The 13,405-nt window shown below is 42.1% G+C and overlaps 1 protein-coding gene across 5 annotated transcripts in view; it reads left to right on the top strand.

Annotated features, from left to right (window-relative positions):
- LOC137658776 (acid phosphatase type 7-like) overlaps positions 1 to 13,405 on the top strand; it is an 80,155-nt gene that overhangs the window by 16,471 nt on the left and 50,279 nt on the right. For all 5 annotated transcript variants that reach the window (XM_068393801.1, XM_068393799.1, XM_068393797.1 and 2 more), the window contains exons 4-6: positions 3,064 to 3,196; positions 3,553 to 3,628; positions 3,943 to 4,040. In XM_068393801.1, the coding sequence (XP_068249902.1) occupies positions 3,064 to 3,196; positions 3,553 to 3,628; positions 3,943 to 4,040 (307 nt within the window). The remainder of the gene's footprint in view (positions 1 to 3,063; positions 3,197 to 3,552; positions 3,629 to 3,942; positions 4,041 to 13,405) is intronic.

The following is a 13,405-nucleotide window of genomic DNA, read 5'->3' as shown; positions in this document are numbered from 1 at the left end:
GGTTACAGAAGTATGTTGGCAGCGGTTTTCCGCCACAGAGGCTTGGATCTTTCCACCAACAAAGATCTACAGGACCTCCTTAGGTCTTTTGAGACCTCAAAGGAACGTCGGTTGTCCACTCCAGGCTGGAATCTAGACGTGGTCCTAAGGTTCCTTATGTCATCAAGATTTGAACCTCTCCAATCAGCCTCTTTTAAGGACCTCACATTAAAAACTCTTTTCCTCGTGTGCTTGCAACAGCTAAAAGAGTAAGTGAGATCCACGCCTTCAGCAGGAACATAGGTTTCACATCTGAAACGGCTACATGTTCCTTGCAGCTCGGTTTTTTGGCTAAAAACGAGCTTCCTTCACGTCCTTGGCCTAAGTCGTTCGAGATCCCAAGCCTGTCCAACTTGGTGGGGAACGAACTGGAGAGAGTACTTTGCCCAGTTAGAGCTCTTAGGTACTATCTAAAAAGGTCAAAACCTTTACGAGGACAATCAGAAGCCTTATGGTGTGCTATCAAGAAGCCTTCTCTACCAATGTCTAAGAACGCAGTTTCTTACTACATCAGGCTTCTGATTAGAGAAGCACATTCTCATCTGAAGGAAGAAGACCTTGCTTTGCTGAAGGTAAGGACACATGAAGTGAGAGCTGTGGCTACTTCAGTGGCCTTCAAACAGAACCGTTCTCTGCAGAGTGTTATGGATGCAACCTATTGGAGAAGCAAGTCAGTGTTCGCATCATTCTATCTCAAAGATGTCCAGTCTCTTTACGAGAACTGCTACACCCTGGGACCATTCGTAGCAGCGAGTGCAGTAGTAGGTGAGGGCTCAGCCACTACATTCCCATAATCCCATAACCTTTTTAACCTTTCTCTTGAATACTTTTTATTGTTGTTTTTGGGTTGTACGGTCGGCTAAGAAGCCTTCCGCATCCTTGTTGATTTGGCGGGTGGTCAATTCTTTCTTGAGAAGCGCCTAGGTTAGAGGTTGTGATGAGGTCCTTTAGTATGGGTTGCAGCCCTTTATACTTCAGCACCTAAGAGTCGTTCAGCATCCTAAGAGGACCGCTACGCTCAGTAAGGAAGACGTACTTAATAAAGGCAGAGTAATGGTTCAAGTCGACTTCCTTACCAGGTACTTATTTATTTTATGTTATCTTGAATAACTAATAAAATGAAATACGGGATACTTAGCTTCTTTGTTAACATGTATGCTGGTCTCCACCCACCACCCTGGGTGTGAATCAGCTACATGATCATCGGGTAAGATTAATATTGAAAAATGTTATTTTCATTAGTAAAATAAATTTTTGAATATACTTACCCGATGATCATGAATTAAAGAACCCGCCCTTCCTCCCCATAGAGAACCAGTGGACCGAGGAGAAAATTGAGTTCTTGTTGACAAGAAGTACTTGAGTACCTGACCACAGATGGCGCTGTTGAGTACACCCCCACCTGGATAGCGATCGCTGGCGTATCCCGACCGTAGATTTCTGTCGGGCAACGGAGTTGACAGCTACATGATCATCGGGTAAGTATATTCAAAAATTTATTTTACTAATGAAAATAACATTTTCCTGATCTAGATATTAATCTTTGGCACCGTCGTTCAATTAGTTCATTATGCATGTTGCATAAGATTTTTTTAGAATTCGGACCATCCTTTACATTCAGATTTTCCGGGACAGTTCCATCCTGTTCATAATAAAAGGTATGCAATTAATTCTAATAGTCAGGCCTTCTCCATCATGAGGTTCAATACTACACAGTACTCTAGAAGTTTTATTCCAGCTGTGACAAAGTTGTGGAATGATCTTCCTAATCGGGTAGTTGAATCAGTAGAACTTCAAAAGTTCAATCTCGCAGCAAATGTTTTTACGTTAAACAGGCTTACACAAATCCTTTTATAGTTTATATATCAAATATATTTTAATGTTGTTAAGGTTTTAAAAATATTTTATTTTCATTTTTTATTACTTTTTATATTCTTTATTTATTTTCTTATTTTCTTTCCTCACTGGGCTATTTTTCCCTGTGGGAGCCCTTGGACTTATATCATCTTGCTCTTCCAACTAGGGTCTTAGCTTAGCTAGTAATAATAATAATGATAATAATAATAATTATAATAATAATAATAACTATGATCGCTAATACATGATCTTTAGGATTAGTTTAATGAATGATTGGATAAAGCAAATCAGACAATGGCTAGATTAAGTAAAATTTGGAAATCAAATTGCCTGAAATTACATATAAAAATCAGGCTATATATCAGTTTAGTGAGATCGGTGTTACTGTATGGACATGAGTCATGGTATGACAATGAAACAAAATCCAGCAGATTTTGTAGATTTGAGAACAAAGCCCTCAGAATATTATTGGGAATTAAATGGCAGGACAAGATTGGAAAGGAAACTATGAGATTACTCAAGTGCCATATGTGTATGAGACCATGATGAGGGGTAGGTGGAGATGGTTTGGACATGCTCTTCACACTCCCCAAGAGAGATTAGTTCCCAAACTTTCAACTGGGCTCCACAAGGCACTAGAAGAGTTGGAAGACCCAGGCTTACATGGCTGAGGACTATGAAGTGTGAAATATGAGATGATGAATGGAGAAGTATTGATTTAAAAGCTCAAGATAGAGATGACTGGCAAAATCTAACTGAGGCCCTTTGCGTCAAATGGCGTGGGAGGAGATGGTGATGATGATATTTTCAATAACAGGTACATGTACAGTACAGGAAATAGAGAATTAAATCAGCATGTGGCACCTTTTCGGTATTTTATGCTGTGAAAGTCATATTTTTATGCGGGAATATTTACTTGGTAGTCACATGAGTTGATATTGCATATTACCATTAGGTCAATTAAATTTTATTTTTACTAAATTAGGACATTACCATTTTTATAATGTGGCTGACATAAACCTGAAGGGAAGTACCCATTTTGCTGTTGATTTTTAATTCTTGTAAACTGACCTTATACCCGATTAGGATAAGTGATTAAAGTATTTTGAGAGCCAAAATGCTGTGTTAGATAATAAAATTATAAAAGTTACATTCTTCCTGTTCTAGTTTACCATTGTGGCAGTCCCCTTGGATGGTCAGAAGAATTTTCATTCACTACGTGGAAAAATGGTACCGATTGGCCTGCCCGAGTGGTTATGTTTGGCGACATGGGGGCAGTCAATCCTCAGTCTCTCCCAAGGTAGGTGAAAGAGTTCACCCATTTCTTTTACCATTTATAGCTGCTGAAATTATAACATTTCAAAAACTCGATAAGACAAAAAAAGTAAATCTCCTTAAAGACTTTTAAGTGCTTCAACAGAGAGTTGATAAAACTTCACTGTAAATGTCTAGTTTCTCAGTTTTAAAGTTCAGCCCTAAAAGGACTGGTTGCTGTGTCTATCCCTTTTCAGCTAATACTTCTCACACTATTTTTTAAGCTTTCCATAGTATTTTTGGGGGACTTCATTTTCAGTGTTATGCAGCTCTTCAGGCTTCTGAGCAAATATTAATGACTTAAGAGATTGAAATTTATTACAAACGATACATGCATTGCAGGCTACAGGAGGAAACCCAGCTTGGGCTGTATGATGCTGTTATTCATGTAGGAGACTTTGCGTACAATATGGACACTGTGAGTAGTACTCGAATTTTGTTTATCATAATAAAGAGAAGTAAGAATGAAGGAACCTCAATGATATTTATCCTGTTGACTTCATTTTTAATTTTTTTGTTATTAGAAAGTAATTGTATATAATGACTTAAATTTTTATCTCATATACTGTTATGATTTTCTCTATAATGTTTTCTGAAACTTTGTAGCATGATTGGGTTTTGTTTTGAGAAATTTTTCAAAGTAAAGTTATTATCTTTTTGAATCCTTAATCAGATAAAAGATGATTGTGAAATCCTTGTATAGCAGGTATTTTCATCTGTATTCACTTACAGGATGATGCCAGAGTTGGTGATGAGTTCATGAGGCAGATTCAACCAATTGCTGCCTATGTGCCGTACATGACTTGTGTCGGGAATCATGAATTCATGTAGTAAGTATCTAAATGTGTATCGATTATTGTTTTTGTCATACATTCTTTGTAACAAATGCTGGCGGTACAGCTAAGCTACTGGTATTTTTTAAAGTGATTATTTGTTTATATGTTTCAAGAAGTGAAAGAAATTTAGAGTTATAAAATGAATTAAATGATTAGGATTTGCATTTATAAGCTGGCTTAACTAGTCTACTGAAATTTTATTTCTACGAAACACACCTGAGGTTCATATGAATTTATCCTCGAAAAGGCACCCTTGCATCAACATCTTTTAAAAATGACTTGTTTTTCCTCACTTCATCTATAGCCAATACCACCTAGTTTACTATTTAGTAGATGCTGATGTCTGGCAAGAAGCCTGGTCCATAATTCAGATTCCATATAGACTCGTTTAGTTTCTTGCGATTGGACGTGTTGAACAGTGCTCTGTGTTTTCAGTTTTTAAAATTTTTAAATATTACTTTAGAATGTGTCTCTACAATGCTTGTACTAGTAACTTATTGCCCACTACCCACGGTAGTGTACCACAGGTCCCTAGAAAATCTTATCCTTGTTCCTGCGGTAGCATCTCGTCTAAGATAGTGGTTGAAGCGAAACAGTCGATCCATTATATGCCTGATCAGATGCTAGATGCAGGCGAGCCTCACAACTAAGTAATTTTTCTTTAATGCAGTTTTGTAATTAGGAATCTTCCCAGGTGAGGAGGAAGATGGATGAAATATATTCAACCTATTTCTCATAATGACCATACATTTAAACATCACATCCTTATGGATATAGGTTCTTACACGACCACCTACCAGTCTCCTGGTAGGGACAATCTAACCCAGCAATATCTCCATGCTCAGGTTGTTAGGATGATAGTAGTCATCACTTTTGCACTTCAAGACCAAAGTGCATTGCTATTTCCCAGGTCACTAAACTGTACCAACCGTGTGTCACACAATTGTACATAATTATTTTGTATATATTACATTATGCTTGTATCTGCGCTCTTCCCTCGCACTAAAAAGAACCTGAATGATCATGTCTCCGTTTTGCTCTGTAACATTGTCTGTCTCTCGAACAGGTTATGTCCTGTTGCCTTGAGGTTTTGTATATAAAGGAGATTGTTCCTTAATAAACAACTCAGTTGATTGCATCCTGCCTTTGAGTTCACAACCCTCTCTCGGCTCTGTCACATTGGTGACCCCGGAAGTCGACTCGCTCCCACCGCCTTCCACCCCCTCGCCCCTTCATCGTTGGTACTATGACGGACTCTACGGCAGTTGGTGCTGCGGCCGCTCCCTTCAAACTTTCATCGTTTGCCAGCGGAGAGGCGTTTGCTTGGTTTCAGCGCGCAGAAGTCCAGTTTCGTATCGGGCGTGACTCGCTCAACCACCTAAGCGGATTATGTTCTCGCGGCGATACCCGAGGACACCTTCCCAGATATATCCGACTGGCTTTGTGAACAAGGAGACACCCCAATAGCGTATGACGCCCTCAAAACATACCTTCTGCAGCAGTACTCGCCGTCGCCAGCCGCCCGTATAGCAAAGCTTTTTCAGCTCTCGCAACAACCGTTGGGGGACCAAAGGGCTTCGCTTGCCCTCAGGGAAATGACCAGTATCGCTCGCCTTCAACGTGCCGCAGACGGCTCTCCTCGTGAAGTGAACCTACTTCGTGCCCTTTGGATACGCCGTTTACCCGAACCTGTACGCGCTGCCATACCCGATGTCGATAGTTTACCCATAAAGGACTTGATGACCAAAGCCGACGCCCTTATAGACAGCCACTTCAAGACCTCCACAACGCCTCCACCCCTGACGACGAGGATGCCTATTCAACGTCAACCGAAGCTGACATGAATGCCGTAGGACATACACGCCTACCCCGTGACGTGCCGAAGCGGCGACAAAGCCGCCCACCACCCACCAATCGCTCGCGCCCCAACGAACGACTTCTACAGCCACTTACTACCTCCCATCCGCCGCAGTTTTGCTACTACCACTTCAGATTCGGGGCAACCGCGAAGAAATGTGCCAAGGATTGTCAGTGGCCAAAAAACGTGTAAGTAGGCCATCGCTTGTGGCGGTGGCCTCCCGTGTTTCTAATCTTTTCTTTCTACGGGATGCAGGAACGGGCGTGCGATTTTTGGTAGACACGGGTGCTTTTCGTTCTCTTTTGCCAAGGAAACTCTTCAAGGCACGACGTAGTCTGTCTACATCTGGCGACGTCCGCTTGGTAGCTGCCAACGGATCTGCGATACCCACCTACGGTTACGAGAACCTCACATTATCGTTCGGAAACAGTAAATTCAATTGGAAGTTTCTCGTTGCTGACGTCACAATGCCAATCCTCGGTGCGGATTTCCTCTCTCATTTCCACCTTCTGGTCGATGTCGCCCACCGACGATTGGTCAACGCCGACTCGTACTTGTCGACACCTCTTCAACCCGCCCCCTCTAACCTCGCTCTCCACATCAGCGCACCCACGGATGCCTACGCCCACCTCCTCACGTCGTACCCGGAAGTTTTCCGTCCAGAACTTCGCCAAACGCCCACGGTTCCTGCCAAGCACGGTATTTATCACCATATCAAGACGACGGGACCCCCAGTCTTCGCAAAATTCAGACGTCTGGCACCGGAACGATTGGCAGCCGCCAAACAGACGTTCGCCGAAATGGAGGAAATGGGCCTTTGCCAAAAGGCCTCCAGCCCATGGTCGTCACCCTTACACATCGTTCTGAAGAAAGACGGCTCCCTCTGTGCGGGGATTACAGGCGCCTGAACATGCAAACAGAACCGGATCACTACCCCCTCCCAAACATTGCCGACGTGACCTCCTACCTGCACAAAGCGAAGGTTTTCTCTACGCTCGACCTCCTGAAGGGGTATTATCAGGTGCCTATGAACCCAGAAGACATCCCCAAGACCGCCTTCACCACTCCGTTTGGTACATACACCTTCAATTACTCCTGTTTTGGCCTTCGTAATGCTGGGGCAACGTTTCAACGTCTCATGGATGGCATCTTAGGGGACCTCCCTTTCTGTGTATGTTATGTGGACGACATACTTGTGTTCTCCTCCTCAAAAGAGGAACACCTCCGTCACTTGCGCATCGTGCTCAACCGCCTGCAACAAAACGGCCTTGTAGTCCGGTACGACAAGTGTACCTTTGGCGCCAACGAAGTGTCGTTCTTAGGGCACCGTATCACTCCTGAAGGAGTCCATCCCCTCCCTGAGAAGGTAGCAGCCGTTCAGAACTTCCCCGCGCCCTCGACCGTCAAAGCTCTGCAGGAATTCTTGGGCATGATCAACTATTATCTCCGTTTTCTGCCAGCCATTGCCGCCACTCTTGCTCCCCTCTACGCCTCCCTCAAGGGCAAGCCAAAGGACCTGAAGTGGGGTCCCCTTCAAGAAGCAGCCTTCTGCAATGCAAAGAAGGCCCTATCAACTGCTGCGGCTCTCACTTTTCCTATCCCATACGCCCCCCTCCTTCTCTCCACCGATGCCAGCGACATCGCTATTGGTGCAGTACTCGAGCAGGTGGTCAAAGGCTCACCCCGCCCATTGGCCTTCTTCAGCAGAAAACTGTCCAAGGTAGAATCGGGTTATTCTACCTTCGATCGAGAATTGCTGGCGGTGCACTTGGCTGTCCGTCACTTTCGCCATTTCTTAGAAGGTACGCCCTTCGTCATTCGTACAGACCACATGCCTCTGGTGCACGCCTTCACTCGACAGTCTGACGCCTGGTCCGCCCGTCAACGCCGACATCTCTCCGCCGTGGCTGAATACAATTGCACCCTCCAATACGTCCCTGGGAAAATGAATCCCTTTGCCGATGCCCTGTCAAGAAACACGTTGGCTGCCGTTCAACTGGGATTGGATTACAACGCCCTGGCTGAAGCCCAACGACAGGATCCAGAGTATCAAGCTTGTAGGACATCCTGCACGTCCCTCCATTGGGAAGACTTTCCCCTCGAAGACTCCAACACCACCCTCCTCTGTGACGTCAGTACTGGTAGACCGCGACCTTGGATTCCTGCTCCCATGCGCCGACAGGTGTTTGATTTCATTCACGGCCTTTCACATCCCTCGTGCCGTTCTACTGCACAGCTGCTGAAGGCAAACTTCATTTGGCACGGCATTTCTAAGGATGCTAAGGATTGGGTCTGTGCCTGTACTTCTTGCCAAACTTCCAAAGTACATCGACACACGGATTCAGGAGTGGGCACTTTTCCTCAACCTCAGCGTCGTTTCGCACACATTCACGTCGACGTTGTAGGCCTCCTACCCACATCACAAGGACATCGTTACCTGTTTACCGTCATCGACCGCTCCACTCGTTGGCCTGAAGCCATTCCCATGGAAACTGCAACGTCCGCCTCATGTACATCTGCCTTACTCTCTGGATGGATTTCAAGATTCGGTATCCCTGAGCATATTACTTCTGACAGGGGAACCACTTTCACCTCTCAATTGTGGACGTCATTAGCGAATCTCCTGGGCATCACCCTACATCAGACAACGGCCTACAACCCCGCTGCCAATGGAATGGTTGAACGTTTTCATCGCACCCTCAAAGCAGCTTTGATGTCCCGCTGCAAGGATTGCAACTGGTTTACTCAGCTTCCCTGGGTCCTCCTGGGACTAAGGACCACTCCTAAAGACGCCCTCGACGTCTCGGCAGCTGAAATGGTGTATGGCGACCCGTTGGTCGTCCCTGCCAAATTTTTTCCTTCTACAACCTCCTCCGATGATCTCCAGCGCATACGTCACGTCGTGGGAAAATTTACTCCGTGCCGCCAGACTTACAAGCCCCCAGCGAAGCATCACATACCAACGGACTTGCACTCTGCAACGCATGTCTTCCTGCGCAACGACACCAGCAAGCCACCACTAACGCCCCCTTACACGGGCCCTTTCCTTGTGATCCAACGCAGTCCGAAAGCATTCCTCCTAAACATTCAGGGCAAAGAAGACTGGGTCTCCATTGATCGTCTAAAACCTGCTTATCTTCTGCCAGATGACCCGCCTACAGTTCGCCTCTCTAGATCAGGGCGCCCTATTTAACATGTACAGTATGTCATTTTTAGGGGGGGAGCCATGTACCAACCGTGTGTCACACAATTGTACATAATTATTTTGTATATATTATGCTTGTATCTGCGCTCTTCCCTCGCACTAAAAAGAACCTGAATGATCATGTCTCCGTTTTGCTCTGTAACATTGTCTGTCTCTCGAACAGGTTATGTCCTGTTGCCTTGAGGTTTTGTATATAAAGGAGAGTGTTCCTTAATAAACAACTCAGTTGATTGCATCCTGCCTTTGAGTTCACAACCCTCTCTCGGCTCCGTCACAAAACCATTCATATTGGTTTTAGGGACTTCCTTCCTTAGACTGAGTCACCTGTTAAAGGCCAAAAGTTTTGTATTATGTGTAGGAACAAATCACAAATTTTAAAAGTAATTTATATTTTTCGTAACTATAAAAACCTGAGACCTCTTATACTTGGGCTGCCTCAACCATCCCGTAAGTCCTAGGTTTAGGTCAAAGCAAGCAGTTTTCTTCTGGGTTACTTTAGCAGCGTTTTTTCTAGCAGTGTGTCTGGTTTGCTTTCAAGAACATTATTAAGTTAATCCAAATTCTTTCATGCCTTCTTTAATGAATATAATGCTTGCTTTATTGAGCACCGACATTCATTAATTGGGCGGTTCTTTACCTGTGTTAGGTGGGTCACTGGCTCAGCCAGTGTTGTTATGTTCATGCATGTCTTCCCTTTTCAGTTAAGTCGTAATTAATGCTCTTCGTACATATTTTGCTGTTATTTCCAGCATTCATTTTACCTTTTATATATACTGATTGCCCCAGACTTGTTGTCTGAAAGTTTTCAAGAACTTATCCTTACTGATGTAAGGATGATGGAATTCTTGACACACTTGCTGCTAACTAGTGGGCCAACTGGGTCCTGAAGAGTCGCGATTCCCTATTATACAAGTTTTAGAGACAGTTGCCAAGTAAGGAGATCTAATATTAATAGGATTTCATTCTGTATTGGTTCTGAAAATACTCTGTGCTCTCCAGATTCAAAAGCCTCAAAATCTGTACTTCGTTTTAGTTTCTTCTGCTGCTAACCCCTTTAATTACACAATTTTTGTTGCCTTAAAACACAGCTAGATTGGGAGGCAAAAGACCGAGCAGGTTATTCTGATACTAAAATAAGAACTTCTTATTAGTCTTATATTACTTATACTGTACGGTTGTTGTGGCATATCGTATGATTTTTATTGGTTAACTAAGTTTTAACTAAATTCTTTTAAGTTTTTATGGCATCTTGATTTAATACTACAGTACGGTCCCGAATTATGTGTGTTCGAATTGTGGGATTCCACATTGTTATCGCTAGTTTTCAAAAATAAATTTTTTGTATCTGCGAAGCTGATCAAAGTGTGCGAGTCAAGCACCACAAAACATATCAAATCTATTGTCTTTTCAAGTACATTGGTAGGCCTAGGTTACGGTGCCTGATAATAAATGTAACCAGACGATATTTACTTTACATTTTATTTACATAATTTCATAATAAATAGCCCTTTCTGGGTCGACCTGTGACGGCTGGTGAAAAGAGTCCTTCTTTACACTTTTCTGATTTAAATCTTCCAAATATACCAGAGAAAGATAAAAGCATTGAATGCAGAGGTTACTACCCTCGCACGAGCACCTCGTGGGTGTCGTGTATACATCAGGGGCGTGTGAAAACCACTATTCATAGGCTGTCTTCCATTTAGATAATCCCTTCATCAAAGGGGAGGGCCGTAACAAAGACCCCAGAAACCACACTTGGACCACGCCACCGTCACCCAACACGAGCGCCCTCTAGGTCATCCTTCTGTTTTGGACTTGCCTACATAGTCGTATTGTTTGTGCTTTCGGTGTTTTTCCCGTGTTGGGCGTTAATTCATCATGACTGACGCTGCTACTTCACCTTTACCAATGTTAAGTACCATAGTTTGTTTTGACAGATTTTTTCAGTACCGGGCATTTGTGCTTTTCCATTAATGTGGATTTTAATTTTGGGAGTGGATTGGCCTTCCTCGGTGTCGGCAGCCATGTTGGCTTTGTTCGCTTCGCTAGTATTTCAAGTTAATATTGCCCATCTGGTACTCTGTCATCTAGGTTATATCACTTACGTTTTATGACCATTATTATTATCATTATTTTATTATTGTTTTTACTATGGTATTTATTTGCTAGCAAGTCCAATTTGGACCTACGAAGAATAGCGATTTAGTCTTTGTTATAGTTTTGTACTCGCCTCAGGAAGGTGCTCGATTTAGACTATATCTTTGTTTATTTTTTATGTTGTCGTTATTCTTCGTTCTTGGTTATTACAATTACTAAGAAAAAAGCAATCAATTTTATTATTTTTCTTATAATATTGTGTGATGTTGGTTTTTTATTATGTAACCTTGAGAGCGAGAGCATAGAGTGCTCGTTTTCTGTTCTACAGATACGAGTTACCCCTTCTCTCGTTTTCTTTATTAGCTCGAGTAATTTACCGAAGCGAACACAACCCAAAATGGCTGCCGATACTGAGGCAGGCCAATCGCTTCCAAAACTAAAATTCACAATACTGGAAACAGAACAAATGCTCGGTACTGCAATAAACTGTCAAAACAAACTATGGTACTTAACATTGGTAAAGGTGAAGTAGCAACGTCAGTCATGTTGAATTAACGACAAACACTTCGAAAAACACTGAGCAAAAAATTATCAACTTTGCGGGCAAGTCCAAAACAGAAGGATGTCCTAGAGAGCGTGCGTGGTAGGTGTCGGTGGGGTAGTCCAGCTGTGTTCTCTAGGGCCTGTCACGTCCCTCCCCATTGATGAAGGGATTATCTAAATGGAAGACAGCCTGTGAATAGTAGTTTTCGCACGCCTTTGTTAAATACACGACACCTACAAGGTGTTCGCGCGAGGGTTGTAACCTCTGCATTCCATGCTTTTATCTTTCTCTAGTATATTTGGAAGATTTATATTAGAAAAGGTACAAAGAAGGACTTTTCACCGGCCGTCACAGGCCGCCCCAGAAAATACCTTATCAAAATTACTTATAACTGAAGTTATGTTAATTATTATGGATATAGAGTGGAAGATTATCCTTCGTAACAGTTTAGAATTATCGTAAATTATCATAGTCGTTATCGAAATTAGCTATTATTGATTAAATGTAAACAAAATGGCTTTCCTGTTTTGCTACGTATGAATGAATTTGTATGGATATGGTAAGTAAAATATTTGTAATAACATATTTACTAAAAGCTCAATATCATTAGTCATCATTTTGATCATTTGTGTTTAATGCATTCGTTTGTTCACTATGATCGACGAGGGAGCGTACAGTAAACAAACGGAAAGTTTTCGTTTTAGGCGGCGTGTTAAGGAAAAGACATTATATAAAGCGCATTCATTTAATTTATTTTGAAGTTATAAGAAAAAGTATGTAAAACAACATGAGTAATAATAAAATCAGTATATAATAAATACTTGGTAAGATAGCTGTTGCTGCAAAAACTAAACACAGATGTGTGTAAATGTTTTCCATTTAGATGGTGTGGTTTTTGGCTTGTATAGGAAACGCATAAAATAAAATCTCCTTTATTTTGTTAATTTTGGATTTTCAACGATACAACAAAAGCTATTCTATACAGTGATGATTCAGCTATTCACCAGTCATCTTATACAAGATATGACTTAAAATCATTACCATTTTTCTTGATTTTAGGTTGTGTTATAAAGGGAAATATATGGTATTTACACCCTTCCTGGTTGTAATTTTAACCTTTTTCAAGTTATTAAAACTTTAAAACATTTCAAATGTTTTATTTATTCACATTAACAATTTAATATTAAGAAAATACAGTATAGTATATAGGAAGTATTGAAAATGGGTAAGAAAAACCTTTGAATAGGTAACTTTCCGTTTGCCATGGCCCTAATGGAATTACTGTATTCCTGTTGTGTTTCGAAATACTGTATGCGATTTTCCTTTTATGCACTGCCAATGATCGACCAAAGTCTTGCATAATTTGGGACCCTACTGTATACAGTACTACAGTATTTGTTTGGTTAATTTGCTACACAGGGAAAGCACTGAGTTTCAAGTATCAGTTGTGAGGAGTATGTCAGTAATGAACTGGAGCTAAAGTCAGGGGGGGGGGGGGCGGCTACATACCAGCTGACATGCAACTTTTTATACCTCATTGATAGTTTAAATGGCTGATTTAGCTTCGCTGAAGTCATATTCCTATTAAAGGACGATGGATTGTATTCGTGTAGGAACAAATACTGGGGCCATTGTAATGTAAAATTTTTATAGTA

Source organism: Palaemon carinicauda, chromosome 19 (genome assembly GCF_036898095.1).
Source record: "Palaemon carinicauda isolate YSFRI2023 chromosome 19, ASM3689809v2, whole genome shotgun sequence".
NCBI classification, from domain to species: Eukaryota; Metazoa; Arthropoda; class Malacostraca; order Decapoda; family Palaemonidae; genus Palaemon; species Palaemon carinicauda.
This window is presented reverse-complemented; position numbering and strand designations above follow the sequence as displayed.